This window comes from Phragmites australis, chromosome 3, assembly GCF_958298935.1.
Source record: "Phragmites australis chromosome 3, lpPhrAust1.1, whole genome shotgun sequence".
Classification (NCBI taxonomy): Eukaryota; Viridiplantae; Streptophyta; class Magnoliopsida; order Poales; family Poaceae; genus Phragmites; species Phragmites australis.
The window spans coordinates 12,028,904-12,047,851 of NC_084923.1; the positions used below are offsets into that span (position 1 = coordinate 12,028,904).

Sequence of the window (18,948 nt, forward strand, 5' to 3'; positions counted from 1 at the left end):
TCTGCACTCTACTGCTCAGATTTTAGTTTATATGCTCACATATACTCCTAGGTTTTTGGTGCTGTAATCTGACTACTTCTAAAATTCTAAGAAGAAGCTCAATTTTAGTTTATCCACTATTTAGCAATTTAGGTCTAGATCAAGTTATAAGTTTCGGATTTTATGATGAGTGGATTTTAGCTCAAACTGCACCCGATCAGACCCATTGCCGGACCCATAAACTGCACACAACATTCAACCCTGGTACTCTCTGGCTTCGATCTGACTTGCATTTGGTGCTGCTGTAAGAAAGAAAGGCATCGTGTCCTAGTGTCAGTACCTGTTGTACTACGTACGTGTTCTCGCATGATGCATGCATGCATTGGGTCCCTCCCTCTGCTCTGCATGCGTGCGTGCATCATGCAGTGCGAACAAAGGCAGGCTAAGCTGAGCACTCATGATTGGCGTTGTTCATGAGGGCAAAGAAAATCGAAACAAGTGGTACACGACTACACATCGGCGGAATTAGTGAAGTTAAAGGGTTTGTTTATTTCAACCGGGTATTTTAAAAAATAATTTGTAGATTATAAATTGTAAAAAACTGAATTATAAAAAACTTTTAGATGATGAATTTTAAAAATTTTGATGGACAGTTTAGTAAAAATGAATTTTTACCATTTATGAAAAATTAAAAAAAATGTATATTTATTTCAGCTTTGAATTGTAAAAGTTGAAAGTCACAATTCAAAACTGAAACAAACAGTCCCTAAGTATGAGTGGATATATGCATGCCCTAGCCCCCGTTCACTACCATACAGGCCGTGAGATCAAGCATTTGCGGCTAGGCAGGGGCGGATCTAGGGGCTCCAGCCCTCCTATTGCTTCACAAACAATGGAAGCTCCTATGACTCTTCCCTAACATTTTTTGCTATGGATAAGGGAGATGAAGAAGAAAATAGAGAGAGAGAAAGAGGGAGACAGAGTTAGATAAACCCTTCATACTTGGATCCTTTGTATCTATCGTTGTCGTTGCCGGAGGCTTTGATACGACGAGAGAGCCCACGTGTCGTTTTCACTGCATACATGCAACAAGTCTTCTTGGTCCGACACAATCGATCTTTATGTGCACCTATCGTACTTACATTATCGTGCGATAACTGCTAGGTGACATACAGGCATCTCTATCACCACGTGTAGAGGCTGAGGCCCAAACCGCATGGGCGAGGTGTGGCTAAAGTTGGCTAACTGAACCAGCACAAGGCACGACGATTTCGGCCCGAGAAGAATGGAATCAGACTAGGCTATACCTAGACTGAGACCTCAACCCGACCTAGCTAAGTCACCCTGCCCCCTCACCACCCCGCTACCTCGCCCTACCCTGTCGCCACCCTACCGCCACCCCATTGTGCATAACTAGCCCACTGACCGATTGTGCCTTAGTTGTGTCAGAGCCAGCTTGACACGATACGGTGCCTCACAAGTCGTACCTTAGGCCGAGACTCTGACACACAGGGCGGCATGGCATAGCCTGGTTCCGTAGCCGAGTTTGATGAGCCGTGCCTAGGCGTATGCATGCCAGGTCGGGCCGGCCTGTCAGGGCCACTTGCCCAGGTCTAGGTGTGGCTACATTGTGAGAGGTGGCCAGGCATCGATCATATCGGCATGAGCCGGTATAAACGATGCTTGCGTCGCTCTGGGTAAGAACGAACTCGCCCCGCAACCCTTTTCTCGTTTATGTGAAGCGTGCACGAGGTATTTTGAATTTTCGCCAGTCTCGTTTGTATGTATGGCTACTCGATCTTCGATTCTTCGTGAATGTAAACTCTGATTAATTCAAATCCGTTGTTTGGAACGCAAGCGAATGTATGCCTTCATTTAGATTTAGACATGCATGGCAAAAGAGTGCACAGGTTGTTACAGCAACAATATCAACAGAAATTATTCTGGAGATAAATTAAACAATGTTTGTCCCAAGTGGAGGTCCACTATGTTTACAGCACGACACATTATTTTACTCTCTCTTATCGTTTATGCAGCATTACTGCCTGCAACGCTCAATCAGTAACGAGCAGAAGCTCTCGAGAAGATCACGCTAGCGGTACGATTCTCACCGGTTCCGACGACACGCGTCTCACTGGGCCCCGTAAATCCTACCTGTCCTCCCACGTGCAACCCGAACCCACCTCCCGGGGGGCCCGCGTGACGCCCTTTGCTGCTTCCGCGCCGCCCTGGAAACTATTTTAAAACTACAGATCGGGCCCGTATGCAGTCACGCACACCACAGTGGTCTGTTTATTTCAATTTTAAATTGTGAAAAACAGTTTTTATAATCTAAAGTAAAATAAACAACTATGTTTTAACCTCAGCTTCTAAAATCTATAGGAGAGACTTTCACAACTTTTGATTTATGAAAAGACTAAAATATTCATTAGTGTTCGGATGTTATTACCCCCAACCCACCAGCCCCCCACCTAACCCGATGTCATCGTCGGACTCCGCGCGCTCCTCCCTCCCGCTCGTCGCCACCCCATGTCCGACCCTACCCTTCTCCCTCCCCCTTCACCACGCTCCTCCTTCCCTGGACCAAAAGCACTACTTCTGTGACCTCGCTAACGACGACACTAACCTTCATTGTGAGCACGACCACCTCTCCCTCCTCATGCGGACCTCCAAGACACGCTCCGTCATGAGGTCGAGGCTGACGCCGATGCCGATGCGTCGTTCGCCCTCACCATCCACCTCCGTCATATCTTTGCCGCCCACCTCGCCCCAGCAGTGGAGGACCAGTAGCTAGATCGTCGGAGGAATATTCTCCGCGTTTTCGTTCACCGATAATGTGCTCGCCTGTTTTGCCATGAGATCTTTGCGAGTGGCCTGTTGTCGCAGCCTGGAGAGCCATGATCGTGCACGCGGTACTCGCATCCTCTGACATCACGAAGTAATGTCACCAAAACGAACAGTGATTTGAATCTGGATGAACAGTACCATACCATTATCTACGGTAGCAAAAATACTATAGTGATTTACTGTGCATTACCTAACTGTAGCAGTCAATCAGGTAAGTTCGTTTCAGAACTAGCGGTTGATGGAGGGTTAATATCACCGCTACTGTTTACTGATGACATTGCTTTAATAATATCAGAGGATACGAGGCCGTGCAGGCAATATGTTTGTGCAGAGGCCACCTGATTGCACCGCGCTAGCAAAAAAAATGTTATTACCTGTAGTCATGTACTCGTCTGAGACTTAAACTTCTTCCTGTTTTTATCAGTACTCTTCTCCCGCTTGTGAGAAAAGGCAATTAATGGGAATTATGATGTGTTAATGGCCATGACCAATCACAGAATTACTAGTGTATTAGCAATACTCCTATGTGTGCCCACATTATGTGCATAATTGGTCCGCATTCCCAAAATTCATATCCATATTTACTGGTTTAATTAATGTGTCTCAACACTTAAAAGAAAATATCCGTTTGAAGAAATTTTATAGCATGTCTTTACCATAATGCATGAAGACTCTAATTTTTTTTTTTACTGATTTTAGTAAAGATTCTCCTAGCAGATTAGATTTCACAAGTAAATAGGACATGTTAGACTTTTGACATACACAAACATAATCCAATTAATCTAGAATTCATGTTGCCAAATAATCTTAGTTTTTCACAATTCAACTTTTCACAATCTAAAATACAAAAGTTATTTTTTAAATTCACAGCTGAAACAAACAGATCCTTACACATCATCGTACTGGTGTATTTTAATATACATCTAAATAAGATTAGATGTTATGGTCTTAGTAAAATGAACACGTACTTTAATTACTAAATACATTCACGATTTCTCTGAATTTAAAAAAAAATACGAGCATATATACCGATCTCGAATTTAGATGGACATGTTCCACCGCAGCGACCTCAGTTTGTCCGATCCCGGAAACTCGCAGCCCGCACCGCACACGGAACGGACGCGACAGTTGCCTGTTAGCGTCGTGTCGCCTTCCCTCGCCGTCAGTCCCAGACTCCACCGCCCACCGTCCCCTGACCAGCGGGGCCCGCCCATCCGCCCGCCCGCAGCAAATTCCCTCTGCGCGGGTCCCGCGGCCCCCGCCGCGGAGCCCCACCACCACAAGCGTGACCCGGAAACCCCATCCTTATCCCGCACTCGCGAACCACCGCACCGTCCCTTGGACGCCGTCCCGTCGAGTGGTCGACGCGGCTGCCACACCGCCATTCCACCTGACGCCGGCGACGCCGCGGGTCCAGCCAGCCTAGGCGACGCGTCACTTCATGCCTTTTCCATCACCCAAAAAAACACATAGAAACAGGAAGTAATCCGTCGTTCTCTTTCGAATTCACGCTCTTTTTCATTTTCTTTTTTTGAGATGGTAGTCGCAGTGGAGGATGATGACACCGAATAGCAACAAAAATTAAAAGGGAGAAATGCTTCTGGTTGTTATTATCTTCTCCGCCGTGGGAGATAACGAGGGCCAGGAAACTCCCAGCCAACAGTGACCGGGCGAGGACGTAACGGAACGGAGGGATAGGCGGATAAGCGTAGGGAGGAAAGGGCCCAACGGGGGCGTACGGGGTCAACACGTGTAGCCGCCTTTTTCTGACGTGGCAGGGAGAGCCTGAAAGAAGAGGTGACTTGCAAGAAAAACACTGATCTTTTCGTCGTGGAGCTTGTTTAGGATAATCGGACAAATTTTTTGTTAGTAAAAACACCGATCTTTTCGTCATGGAGCTTGTTTAGGATAATCGGACCAATTTTTTGCTAGTAGCTTAGTACTAATCGCGTCTAGATATTTAAAGTATAAGGCCGGACACGAAAATTCCTCCTATTTTTATATGAATTGAATTATTCTGAAAAAGAACCCAGCATGATTTATGTTATATCATCGCGTTCGAAGTGACGCATGCTATTATGTGGTATTTGCTGAAACATAATCTCCTGATTGTAAATATAGATCGTTTTAGATTTGTGTATAAGGATTAAAAAGTAGATCAAATAATTTTGTTGCCCTTTATTTATTCTGTATTGAAAAAAATAACTCATTTATTTATGAGAGTGGTAGTATTTATTAAATAAGAGTAAGACGAGAACGAAAGAGAAAAAAATACATAGAAGTTTAAGAATAATTTATAATTAAAGAATAGTTGAGAAGACTAAAACGATCTGCATTTAAATCAAAGGGAGTACCTCGGATAGATAATTTGCCAATGGACACTATAAAATCGCTTAATTTGTTAGAGCACACGCAACCCATTCAAACATTATCATTTGGAAATATAGAAGAGGGAATGAGAAGAAAGATTGCTTTTGACTTTGGATCGATGCTATTCTAGTGTTATTGGACTCAAAATTAGTTTGGATGACACTTAATTTGCTCCATTTTAGATATTTATACCAGTTCCAAACCATGGGCAAATAAGACTTTTGTGCCTTTCTCGCCTAGACTTCAAAAGTGTGATACTTTCAGTGAGTGTACGGTGTCTTTGCGACGTTCCAGGTTTATTATGTCCATTAATGAGCTGTTGATTTTCGGAGCTCCTTAGCAAATTGCACGTTTTTGTGGTGCGATTTTTTCCCGAGTACGTCTGGAAGACCTAGCGTTTGAAATATACTAACGAATAATACCGATAAGATTTACATCAAATATTTTATGCTGCTACTTTTCGTAGTTAAATGTTAGTAAAAATAGTGAAAACAAAATTGCATACCTGTAATTTTATAATAGAATTCACCGGTAACGCTATTTTACACTCTAAGGTGTAGCATATTATTCTACACCCTTAGTTACTACTGAGAAAAAATAATACAAACTATTAAACCGAATACACTGTAGGACTAAGCCACTTTCAGTAGTAGGTACTCAGTAGTCATTGTCGTAGTTACTATTAAAACTTTGTTCAATAGTTATGTTTGGTGTCGCTATACCTAATTTGTAGATTAGCACTTGTATAGAATTCATATCATTGTAGTTTGAATAAGTTACATTCATGTAAAAGTTACAAGAGAATAAATATGGATATTTGAGGATTATGAGCAGACAAACCAAAAATGGTAAACTAACACACTGTCTTTCTAACCAAGTTACTCGCAAAAAGAGATAAATTACACACCGAGCATTAGTTCGATTGGCAAAGCTTTCAGTTGAGAGGACACCCACCTATGTTCAAACCTGGTGCTCATAAGTCATATGAGTACATCTTTAAAAGTTTGGTACTCCTACAGTGGTGGATTCAAGATTTTTTCGTTGGGTAGGCATCGAAATTTTTAAGACCGCAAATTCGGTAAAAGAGTATAAAATTTGACAAAAAAAAATAGAAATTTCGGTAATTCAGTATAATATTGTAAATTTAACAATAAATCTCAAATTTGTAAAACCACAATATAAATAGTCCAAACATGATTCGTTTCAACATGCTTATTTGTTTCAACATGCCTAATAGAGAACTCACCAAGATTGTTTATGTCTTTGAATCAATCATCTTTCTTCATATCATTAATGAAGCTACCAAGTTGGATAGATCTTGCTAACGCAAAAATACTAGTAGAAATATAACAATTAATCAAAATTCAGTAGCAAGACATGAACAATGCTTACACTAAGTGTAGGAGGATTAACTCCTGTCGTAGGGGTCCCGAGAGACCCTTTTTTAGAGATTCGGCCGGAGGGATGATCCTGAATAAGTTTGTCGGAGAAATAAATGGGAATGAATGCAACGGCCGGTGGTGGAGGTGACGACCTAGTGTAAGAAGAAGTAAATGCACCGGAATTTAGACAGGTTCGGGCCGCACGGGGGCGTAATACACTACTCCTGTATGGATGCTATAACTATCCTGAGAAAGTCCCTCAAGGATATTGCTGGTTACAAGGATGTTGGCCTAACTAAGAGCTTGAGGCTCCTTGTTCTTCGGCTGGAACGGTGCTCAACCTTGCTCACAGTGTCTCTCTTTCTTGGTCTTGTTCGTCTTGTTCTTCAGGATGGCTCGATCCTCGCTGTGCTTGGTCTGTTGTTCCTCTCTCGGTCCTCTTGTTTCTGTGTTGCTGGCTATTTTAAGTACTCGCCGGCCACGACATGCCCTGAACAGAAAGGAGGGGGCTCGAGTTCCGAGACGCCATAAATGGAAAGGACGTCATCATTTCTTCTGGGTGAAGTGACCGGGTGTGGAAAATACGTCGCACGCCTGGTCGCCCGTCACCATAAATGCCCTGGCAACGGGCGCCGTGGAGAGGGCACACCGGGCAGCCGCAGAGTAACCCGGCGTGCTCACCCTATCTTGTTCCCCTGCCACAACAGTGCGGCAGACGGAAGGCCTTGATCCTCACGACGTTATCCCGAGACAAGCCGGATGGCACGGGACGGGACCTATGCAATTAATGACCCCACGCCTCTCTGCCAAAACGTGGCAGGAACTGACGCTGAGCGCGGCAGGAGCAGTTGGAGGTGTCAGGCCACGTACGCTCATTAAATGCGGCCTCAGACCTCTGGTTGGTTGACACCTCATCGGCAGGCCCCTCAGGGGCCTCTCTGGGTTGTCGGGGTACCGAGTGCTCGGGGGTACTGTTCACATCCCCGAGCACTCTCTCCCGAACCTTTGGGGAACTGAGTACTCGGAGGCTGCCACGTGCAGCCCCGAGCACTCTAGTACGGATCTTCCGGGAACCGAGCGCTCGGGAGCTGCCGCACGCAGCCCCGAGCACTCTCTCCGGGAACTTAGCTCTTCCGATCGTCGGGGGACTAGGGTGCTCGGGGGTGACCGGGCACCTCCCCGAGCACTTTCTTCTCGGTACTCGGATTCCGTGGATCATCGGGGAACTGGGGTGCTCGGGGATCACTGACTGTGGCCCCGAGCACCTTCTCCTGGGACTTGAGCTTTTCTCATCCTATAGGAGAGACCTCGCGAGGTGGTGCCATGTGGCGGATGGCTGGCCTGGCCTCGAGTTTTAGGGACCCCTGGTTCCTGATACACCGACACTAAGTGAGCAAAATAGTTGACTGTGCTTAGTATTGCCATAACCAATCTCAATCCACATCCTCCATACAGATACTAATAGATCATAGGGATATACAGAAACAACCACTACCACTAGATCCAATCCCCGATTCATCTTTTGTACCAACTTGACGCACAAAATTCACATATTAACCAACCAGACAACTTGACACAGCTAATTGGATTTTGGGTGCAACATCTGCCAATCTACCGCTAAGCTCGCCCAGACCATGATCCGTAGCCACATACTAGCCATCCCACAGATTAATGATCAGGGAATAGGTAGACCAAGAAGATCAGTGAACCAACCAAACAAGTGAGGGAGAGACCGAAGCTATGGCGAGCAGTACCTGCGTGCTGTGGGCAGGGGACTTGAGGCGGGCGGAGAAGGAACCCCTGGGGGTGAACCCCTTGCCAGCGCCAAGGTCGTGCTCAAGCGTGAACTGCACGGCGTTGGACTCACTGGCTCCAGCCGACAACGCGTCCGCGGATCGACGGCGGGAGGAGATTGCCGGGTCCGCTGGCGGGAAGGGCGAGGAGGTTGAGGATTGAAGGAAGGAAGCGGCGTGAGGAACCGAGGGTGAGGAGGCGAGTCGTCAGTCGCGGCGTGAGGAGTCGAGTCGACGTGAGGAAGACCGAAACCGTCCTGGGCTTTTTCGATTTTTCTACAACCAGACTAAACTTTGGACTGAATTTGGGTTGAACAGGATAATCCTAAACCTATCAGGACTACCGTGTGAATCCGCCCCTGTACTCCTATCCCCTAAGAGTTAAAGACAAGGCTAACAGACATCTTCTTTCAGTAGTGGAATTTTTTTCCTATAAAAGGCAACAAACTCTTAAAACAATGCCGAGAAAATAGAAAAGAAGCAAAAATGCCTAGCAATATACAAGAAGCGGTCAATGCTAGCATCTTCCTTGATGTGAAACGTACTAGATGCATAATACATAGTACGTGCCAATTTGAACTACAGACTGCAGGTACAGGACTATGACCCTGTTTTTAACACCAAGTTTCCGAAAATAAACCTAGCTAGATTTGGTTCCTGCTCATGGTATGGTTTGCAAATTTGTCCAGACCCCTTTTGCAGGGTTGTCTGACCATGCTAAGAATGGAAATGAGCATAGCATCTTATTACAAAGATAGTAGTGTAAGTTTGCAGAAGTGGTTTAGTTGCTTTTAATAAAGTGGAACATGAATTATTATTGGCAACGGACTAACTAACAGTTTGAGACAGCTGTACATAACTAGTTGATCTGTCTGTAAAATGGTAATAATTTAAGTAACCTTTTTGAACTGCTTGAGTTCAAGTATGTTTATCTTATCAAAATATTCATAACTACTAGAAGAAAATATATCATATATTTGCCAGCAATCTTATCAACCACATTGAAAAATTGTCGATTTCAGTGCGCTGAAGCTTGAAGAAACATTAGAATCTATATAGGAAACTTGTATATTAGTTATAAGGACATGGTTAAATTCCGGGCGTGCATTCCATAGTAGTTTAGTAAGTACGTCCGCATTTAGTAAAAATTAGTCTGAACATATACATCTATTTTTCGTTTTTGGATAATTAACACCTAGTATTTAGAGCTCATTTTTTTTATCTCACGATCATTGTGTGACAAAAACCAAACACAATCTTGATGAAAACCCATCTATTCTTCCCTTTACACCCCTAATATATAAGTAAATTTATCAAAATATATAAGCAAAATCATATGATTCAAAAAGCAAAATAGAACCGTGTGAAGGTAAATCATACCCATGTGTTCCATAAAAAAAAGAGGACAAGTGTGAACACACGAAAAGCAAAATTTCATCGAATACAAATACTTATATTTTCAAATACAAATACTTATATTTTCTAAATCGTATATCTAATCTCTGATCTGTTTGTACTATTGTAGTCCTTACATTTTTATCAACAAAATGAGATCCATCTTCGTTATATTTTGGTGTAATTTTTTGACATATATAAATTGCCTACATCAAAATTGAAAAACTGCTAGACTAATCCAATTAAAATACTTAAGTGATTTTCTAAAATTGCCTATATTAGAACATTAAAAAAACATTCACTTATGCAACTCATTTATTCACCCCGTTTCAATGCATGTCCGTTCATACTTTCTTCACAATATACACATCAGTACTTTACTTTATCAACCATCAGTCAGATAAGTAGGTTTTTTAAAGTAATGAGCAAGTTTTTGAAAAATCGTAAGCAAATTATAATGCACTCAGAAGCACTTTTTTATATGAAGTTAATGTTAGAAAAAAAATCACTTTATCAACCATCAGTCACATAAACAAGTTTTAAAAAATCATAAGCAAGTTATAATGCACTTAAAAGCATTTTTTATATGAAGTTGATCTTGAAAAAAATGTCATGAAATATAATCAACTGGGGTTTTGTTTTAAAGCTTTTATCGTACGAAACAAATGGTGCACTCAGATTTTAATTTAGATGCTCGGTTTAGAAACTATGATTTTTTAAAGTTTTGAAATAGAGTTGTATATGAATGATGTCAGTAATTTTATCATCTTTCACTTCTCTATACATGCTCACACTAACCGATGACATCCGGTGCTAAATGAACGGTTGATTGCAGCGTGTATGCCGCACGACAAGAGTATGCATGTTTGGAATTTAGTCTTTAGGTAATTATAAAACTTTGTGACTATAATTTTTTAAAAACTGAACAATAATCTTTCTTCAAAGAGTTCTTTTAGCCCTTTAAATGTAATAAATGGTAAAATTAAATTATGCCATCTGATATACCAGAACTTACTATCTCCGAAGACTGTTACTCAACATCATGCATATTATACGCTACCAAAGCACAGTCGAATTATCCAGAACGTGATTAAACTCCATCATATTTTTTACACGGTGGCTTTAGATTTTAAGAACACAAAGGCCACAAACTTCTTATCTAAAAATTATCTGGTCCTACGTTGAAGAACCCCGGAATCTTAGCACCTTTTTTGGGCATCACCCCTGAACATTCTCCTCCACGAACACAATGCAAAAAAACCCATGCAGAGATTAAAAATAAAAATAAAAAACGGAGAGCCCCGAATTAATCCCGAGACGGAGAGAGAGACTGACACACTGGTCCCACCTGTATTAATCCACCACGTTTCTTTCCTAAAAACGCCCCCCTAATCTCCTCCCTAAACCCCCACCGGTTAACGGGGATCACTCCTCTCGTCCGTGGTCACGAGGGACTTGAGGGCCATCGCGGGCATCCGACGGCGTGCGGGGTCGCGCCCGCTGCCATCGATGGCCCGGATCCGCGGCACGTGGCGCGGGCGCGGAAACGGCTCACCCCTGTCTGTAGAGGAGCCCGGGACAGGCGGCCGGGGCCGTCGGATCGCGGGGCGGGTGGGGGGCACGTGGACGCCGCGGGAGGGAAGAACCGGTCGTTGGGGCTAGTGCGCGTGGGGTTTAACCGGGAGCAGCCGGTGCCGTCCGGGAGGGTGGCGTGGCCGTAAGCGAGAGAGGGGGGGGGGGGGGGGGAGGTTGGGGGTTTAAGAAGGGGGGTTGGTTTTGAGGGGTTTTGGCCAACCCACAGCACGCACCACCACCACCAGAAGAAAAAACCAAGCGGAGGGAGGAGAGGAGAGGAGAGGAGAGGAGAGAAGAGAAGAGGGGGAGAGGAGAAATAAAAATAAAAGAGGAGGAGCGGAGAAGGGGAGGAGGAGAGGGGGAAGGTGAAGGCTGAGGCAGAGGAAGGAGGGGGGAATAATTCCGCGGAGGTGTGCGGGATCTCGGCGGGTTCGACCGCGGAGGAGCCTGCCCGGCGGCGATCTGAGGGCGATCGGAGGCGGGCGCGCGTCGCCGGCTGCGAGGTGAGCCCGGCGTGGTAATTCCGGTGAATTATGGTGAATTACGGGGTTTCGGGGCTGGGTCTCTCGTTTTGGTGCCCGGGCGTGGGGAGCTGCGGTCTTGGGGTTTTGCTTTCCGTGTTGTTTCGGTCCAATCCTGCCCGAATTTTGGCTGGCATGGTCCGATCCGCGGCCTTCCGCGCTGAGTTGGGCTGAATTCGCGCTGTTTTGGAATCAGCTTTTGAATTTGCGTTGTTTTGGCCAATTTCGCGTCGAATTGCGCGAATCGGGTGCCGAGATCAGATCTGGCGTCGCTCGATTCGCGAATTCTTGGACGTACTTGCGCCTGTGGGGTTTGCAGTTCTCTCCCTTTTTTTAACCGATGCGCCCGCTTTCCTTTTGGTAGTTGCTTAATCCTCACGGATTCCGATGCACGAGGTTTTTAAAAAAAGTTTTTTTCCTCTCTCTCTCTCTCTCTCTGATCGCTTGGCGTGCTGGTTTACCTGGCGAATTTATTTGCTTGGGTGCATTAAATTCGGCGGCGAAACCATTTCGCTAAAAGCTTCTCCTCTCTCTTGAGTCTTAATTCGGATCACGAGTGGAAGTATGAATTGTCTCCATTTCCTTTGCTCTTTCGATGTTTGTTTAATTAATTCGGGTTTTGATAAGCTTTTGGAGCGCTGCCAGTTCAAAATTCTTGCCATTTTGGCCGTTCCACGTCTGGATCTCTCGCTTTGGGGTTTTGGGATTCTAAATTTTGGCTAATTAATTACGCTGCAAACTATGATCGTCCTCTGTTTAATGAATCAAGGGTTTATCCGAGATTTATCCTGCGGAGATCCCAATGAATGATTTTTTTTTTTATTCTGCTGACTACCAGCTTTCCTTTTGGTGATTGCTAATGGGTTCTTGAATACTTGCTGTGCAGACTTGTGTTCGGGGACAAACCATGAACAGCGCAACCACCGGTTGTTAACTAAGCAACCCCCTGTAAATTACAAGCAACCGAAGCGAGGCGCAAGAATGGTGTTCCAGAAGAGGTCGTCGTCAGAGATGGAGTCGTGTGGCGGAAGCCAAGTCGCGGAGATGCCGCGTGTCCCCAAGTCAGCGAAGGTATGTGGCTTTCAGTGCATCGATTCGGCCCTCGCTTGGCTTGCTTGGTTGGCGAGTCTGACAACAATGGCGTTTCTTTTTCGGTGAAATGTGCAGGGCAAGAGATCGATCCGGAAGAAGGAGGCCCAGAGCCAGGGCCAGATGATGTGCGCATTTGACCTTCTCGCGACGGTGGCCGGGAAGCTGCTTGATGAGGGCGAGGGCTCGCTCGGGAACATGAGCGCCGGCGCCCCGGCTTTGGCTGCGCGCGCCAAGGATGTCCGCGTGAAGCAGGAGCAGTACGATGACGAAGTGAAGCATTTAAAGCACGAGGTGACGGATCAGGATAGCTGCAATGAGAGTGCGATACTCCCTCACATTGCCCTTCAGCGGCCGGTGAACCATGCTCGGAATGAGAATCCGAAGGCAAAGTCCGAGGCTCAGGACAAGGAATCCTCTATGATCAGTTGTACCAAGGCTGCATTGGGTTGCAACTTCGGGGCAATTGCTGATAGGTGGTCGACTGAATCCGTGGAGTCAGGAGCCTTCACAGGGGATGCAGTGGCAAGCGTGATGCCGATGGCCGCGGCGGGCTTTCATAAGATGGCACCTGACATGTATAATTTGCTCGTCCCAATGGATGTGGACGTGAAGCCACCTCCTTTGGTCAGCTCTGACAGCACCGGCGAGATGCCATTGTATGGCGATAAAGTTCACCGCTCGATCTCCTTTCCAAGGGGCCAGAAGGGAACGACGGGGTATGCTGTAGATAGAAATGATGACGACGATAAGTCTTCCGGGTGCACTCATCCAAGCATCACCACTAACAGGGGTTTCCGGCCCAATTGTATAGTTGAGCATAGTAGGGTAAAGAAGTTGCTCACTTGTAAGTACAGGAAAGTTGCTGCATCCAGGTTGCACAGAGATCTTTCGTATAGTGGTGAGCATTGGGAGATCTCGGTCTTCCTTTTCTTTTCAGTAGCGTTACATTGTCGGTGCTCATGTTCAAACCAGCTGTATCTCACTCGAGTTCATTGATCCTATCAGATGTCGAGCGGAAGCCTTCTTTCCGCAACAAGAAAATGCATTATACACGACAAAGGACACAGAGGAGTACATTTAAGCGGAGGAAGCTGTTTGATTGTCATTCAGTTATAGCATCTGAAGAATTTGGAAGAACAAATGGAAAGGGAAACGCAAAGGCTACCACAAGAGACTCCCATGCTGCTTCTTTCAAAGGTATGTTTTACTTGCACCTGGGAATTTCCTCTTCATGCTACTTTCCTCTGTGTTTTTACTTATGTGTGTAATAATTCTTCTGCAGCAAACAAGGGAACGAATTCAATGCCCTTCCAGAAATCTTGTGAATCAAATGATTGTCATGGTAAACTTTTAGTCCACAGCAAGTTCATTTAATTTATTACTGTCCATATTTGGTCCTAAGACTACCTTTGTTTTCCTTTGCAGTGAAACTTAGAATTAAGTCTTTCAAGGTGCCTGAACTTCTTATTGAAATCCCAGAAACTGCAACGGTTGGCTTACTAAAGGTATGTACATGACATCTGTTTATCCGTATACAAAAAGAGATTGCATGAATTTTTCATCAATTGGGTTCCCCTATGTTTTGATCAGTATTTCCAATGCAGAAAACTGTTCTGGAGGCAATGAATGCCGTTCTTGGAGGTGGTCTACGCGTTGGTGTTCTTCACCATGGAAAGAAAATCAGAGATGATAGTAAAACATTAATGCAGGCTGGGATTGGTCATGATGATATGCTGGACAACCTTGGCTTTTCACTTGAACCCAACTGTACACAAAATCCGTTGCAAGTCCCAGCTCCTGAAGATACCAGTTTCCTGGAAACTATTGATACCACTGAACCTCTAGCAAGGTAACAAACTATTCATCAAAATAAATTATTCGCATGCTATAATTGGAGGTAAGTAAGTCTTCACCCTGACACGGTTTGGCACACTTTTGATACAGGATTGCTCCTGCTGACTCGTCTTCCAAGCATGGTGAAGTTGATGCTTCCCAGGAGCTTGAATTGACTCCCTTAGCAGCAAACTACCAGGGGAGTGATCACGATTCTGTGCACTCCCCTGGTGGTATTTCATCGCCTGATAATGTATCCACAAACTTGCGGGCTATAGTTCCAGTTCCACCTGCAGATCCCAATGCAGGGGCTGTAGTTCCTGCAAATAAGTCAAAGAGGTCACCAGAGCAGGGGCAACGCCGAATCAGGCGTCCATTCTCTGTTACTGAAGTAGAAGCACTTGTGCTTGCAGTCGAAAAGCTTGGAACCGGAAGGTACAATTGTTTATTGCCCTCATTTAACCTGACAGTAAAATCTCTTGGTTTCTGTGTTCTTACAGTATAGCTATTGATATCATGTAGGTGGCGAGATGTTAAACTCCGTGCCTTCGACAACGCGAAGCACCGGACATACGTTGATCTTAAGGTAATTACTGTCAAATTCTTGACTTTGATTTCAACTCAAGACTAAAGCAAATATCTTTGCATTGCAAATGCGCGTCAAAATATGATCATTGAGTTCCTTATACACTTTCCTGATTGATCCACATGATTTCCTGTATTTTTGCTGAACCTTTTAATTGCTGTGAAAAGGACTCATCTCCAGGACTTAGCACGGAATTGCATACTTAGGCTTTATGCAAAATCCCTAGCGCGTTAGGTTACTTGGCTGATTCAACCAATAGTTTGGTGCTTGTGGGTTTTAGGTTCCTCACCCAATAGGATAGTCTAACCGTACTGTTTTTATGTTCGTAGAAGATTGCAGCCAGGCTCTTGCTCTGGAATGCCTATTGTCCTTATGATTCGGTTAGTGCTGTCCTCACGCATGAGCTTTGTTGTTTGGATGGGTCATGTGGGCAGTAGTACCAGAACGGTTCACCTAGAAATGGAGGAGGCCTATTCTTGCACGTCAACTAACTCGGTCCGGACAATAGAAGAAGTCTCACTGAAGGATCAGATAACCTTCTCCTTCAATTAGACTGGAAGCTTCTTGGATGCTTTTGCATTGCACCTGTTGGCAACTGACTGCATTCTTTGGTCAAATTTTGACGAAGACTGTAAAGTTTGAAGATGCATTAACTAATCGTGTCAAAATTCTTCTGTCAACAGGACAAGTGGAAGACGCTGGTGCACACGGCGAGCATCTCGCCGCAGCAGCGGCGTGGCGAGCCAGTGCCACAGGAGCTGCTCGACCGGGTCCTGGCAGCCCAGGCCTACTGGTCCCAGCAGCAAGCCAAGCTCCAGCCTAAGACGCCCCCGCTGGCTGAGGCTTGCGTGCTCACCTAATAATCTGATCTGCACTAATGGTTTCTTCGGAAACCGTTGCAGCCTTTGTATAAAGTCAGTAAGTCAGTCAGTCCCTTCACAGGAGGTCAAGGAAGATATTAGAAAATACATATATAAGGTACAAGAAGCATTGACCGATTTGTTGTAATATCTACTCACCAATTATTCTTTAAGCCAGGATTCTCTCTCCTTGTGAATTTAACCGAAGGAAAGGGTGTTTCTTTGGCAAATTGTACATGATGATGATGATGGAAGAAGATGATGATCCATGAACTGAGAACTGCAGTGTCTACTAATAACTCACATTTTTTTATAAATTGTGGTTAACAAGTGCCTAAGTTCTGAAGAAGTCGCCTCCTGGGAAGCCGGGATTCCATAAATTGTGGTTGACAGGAGCTCGACAAGGGTAGCTTCGCCATTGTAGTTCATTTCAGGCTTCGGAGCTTAAGGTCTGGTGAAGAACCCGGCTTCAGAGCCCGGGCAAACTGACAACTAAAGCTTCAGATTCTTTGGTTCAATTCAGTTCATTCTTTTGTTAGAGGAGAGTGATAGATGGAGCAGTAGTGGACGCAGGTGCTGCTTTTCTTGCTCCACCTTATTTCCCTCCTCTTTTTCATGGGGAAAAAAAATCTAGGGGGCTCCAAGAGTACAGCAGCCGAAAGGAGGGATGGATATTTGCTTCTCTTTTCCATTTTTTTCTATTACCTTAGCTGTACTATGTTCTTTCACCAATCTTGTAGTTATCTCGGTTCCCTCAAATTTGTAATTGAACAAATTAACAATATGAAAAGGAATTTTTTACGCCACTTGGCTGCCCTTTTAAACTATTATGTCTCTTGCATATGATCCTGCTCCTGTGATCAATTTTATACCGGGGCTCTGCAAGTGATTCTGCTTGGGATCAGTCCCTCATATGCTTGTTAATCTGTTGGCATGTGTCCGAGTACTGCCGCCGGAGTTTAAACTATTCGAGATTCTTATCCGTTGGCCTAATCATAACATCATGTGCTAAAAGTTCACTGCCGCCAAATGGTAACAAGTTTTTAATGCGCACAGTAAGTAACTGTTACCTTAACTATTACTCCGTACTCTATATTCCGCATCTCTCTCCAACTACGTACTTATCATACAAGCAGCACTAGTAAGTTGACTCCGAGTCCTGTATGTTCATACAAGGCGATTTATCTTTGCAATTTACACATGTTACTCGAGAATATTTCTTCTTACTTACAAAGATTTTATTTTCTAAAACTTACAAAGATTTCAAACCCTCTGACCCAAGAAAAAAATCTACCGGCAGGGGCGATGGAGCTAGGTGTTCCGTATACTGAAAGTATGCCGTGCGTGCCGTGTGATGATTGAAGGACGGAAGCTAGAATATTCCCATGTGTAGATGGCGTATAAACTAGGATTAGAAAAGAAACAAGCAAGGCAGGCAAGGAGAGAAGCAACGGAACGAACAGGCAACAGGCTGGAGGATGGCTGTTGCTTGCAAGTAAGCTTAGGGGAACACCGACACCTTGCCCTTGCGCCATTGGCTACAACTGCACTCTACGACCCTTTTTTGGGGTACACAAACTTGTTAATGCTACAACCTTTACAGCCAGATGGATCACCATTAGCTGTTGAGATGAGATCAGATGATCGAGATACAGACCGATCATGCAAGTGCTCCTCCTGATGCGCACAGCCTGGGCCCAACTCTTTGCTAGCTCCATGATCGTTCACACGAGACTACTAGAGTCTAGAGGGATATATGTGAGGCGACGGGTGCATCTACCGATCTCATTCGTTGGCACGCCCGGCCCATACCGATCGACGTATCTGTGTGTATTTCTCGTCATTATCCTGAGCTGAATTGATGCGTTGATCGCACAGTGCTCTACGAGGAACATGCGCGTGTTTTGAGGCTGATCGATGGCTGGACGGCACTGCCATGTTCCCTCCATGTGGCTCCCCTCGCCCGATCCTGGTATCTGACCGCGATTTGGTCGCGAGGAACCCGCTCGTCTCCGGGCAAACGCAGTCGGCCGAATCGGCGAGGTTGTCGCGCGGCAGCGTACGGCACCCGCCACATGAGCTGAGCCGCCTGCATGCACTTGCTGCTACGGGCAAACTGTTAGGCGGCCGCGGTCCGGTGCGTCTGAGATCGATCGCCCGTCTACATGTGTGGCATCCGTGGAGAACGTCTGGTTTCGGAGGAACTACAGGGTGTGTTTGAACAAATAGCTCGACGGATGTGTATATTTTTATGGAGAAGTATGTTTACAAAGTATGGTTGGTTGTCTGTATGAGATTAATTTGGCTCGACGGATACGTATAATTTTATAGAGAAATATATTTTGTTATCCGCATTAAATGTTCTATCCTGATCTGATTGGTACAAATGTACATTTGTAGCCTAATCCGAGCCTATTAGTCATTGTTACAAAATTATATTTATATAAAAAAGCAATCACAGTTTCAACTCTTATATCTGCTCATGTGACCTCACAGTCGATTAACTAAATAGAACTCAGCTCAACCTATACAAATAAATATAACTAATCAAACACTCATATTTTTAATAAATATGACTCTGCTCAACTTGTATCCCTCGATTATACGGTTCATACGGCACCCAGACTGTTTTTCCTGTGGTACTCCAGTGTCAAAAGTGCTCGGTGATTTCGATTAATTTTGCCGCCAAGTACTGTCATGGGCTAGCTTTTGTCA

General features: G+C 44.8%; 1 protein-coding gene across 1 annotated transcript; it reads left to right on the forward strand.

The window, feature by feature from the left end:
- Positions 1 to 11,550: 11,550 nt before the first annotated feature.
- On the forward strand, positions 11,551 to 17,039 carry LOC133912172 (telomere repeat-binding protein 5-like). Its single transcript, XM_062354779.1, has 10 exons — positions 11,551 to 11,844; positions 12,749 to 12,933; positions 13,030 to 13,852; positions 13,960 to 14,151; positions 14,237 to 14,296; positions 14,380 to 14,459; positions 14,559 to 14,803; positions 14,899 to 15,222; positions 15,310 to 15,373; positions 16,057 to 17,039. Exons 2-10 carry the CDS (start codon positions 12,844 to 12,846, stop codon positions 16,231 to 16,233), a joined length of 2,055 nt encoding a protein of 684 aa, XP_062210763.1. The 5' UTR covers positions 11,551 to 11,844; positions 12,749 to 12,843; the 3' UTR covers positions 16,234 to 17,039.
- The last annotated feature ends 1,909 nt before the right edge of the window (positions 17,040 to 18,948 follow it).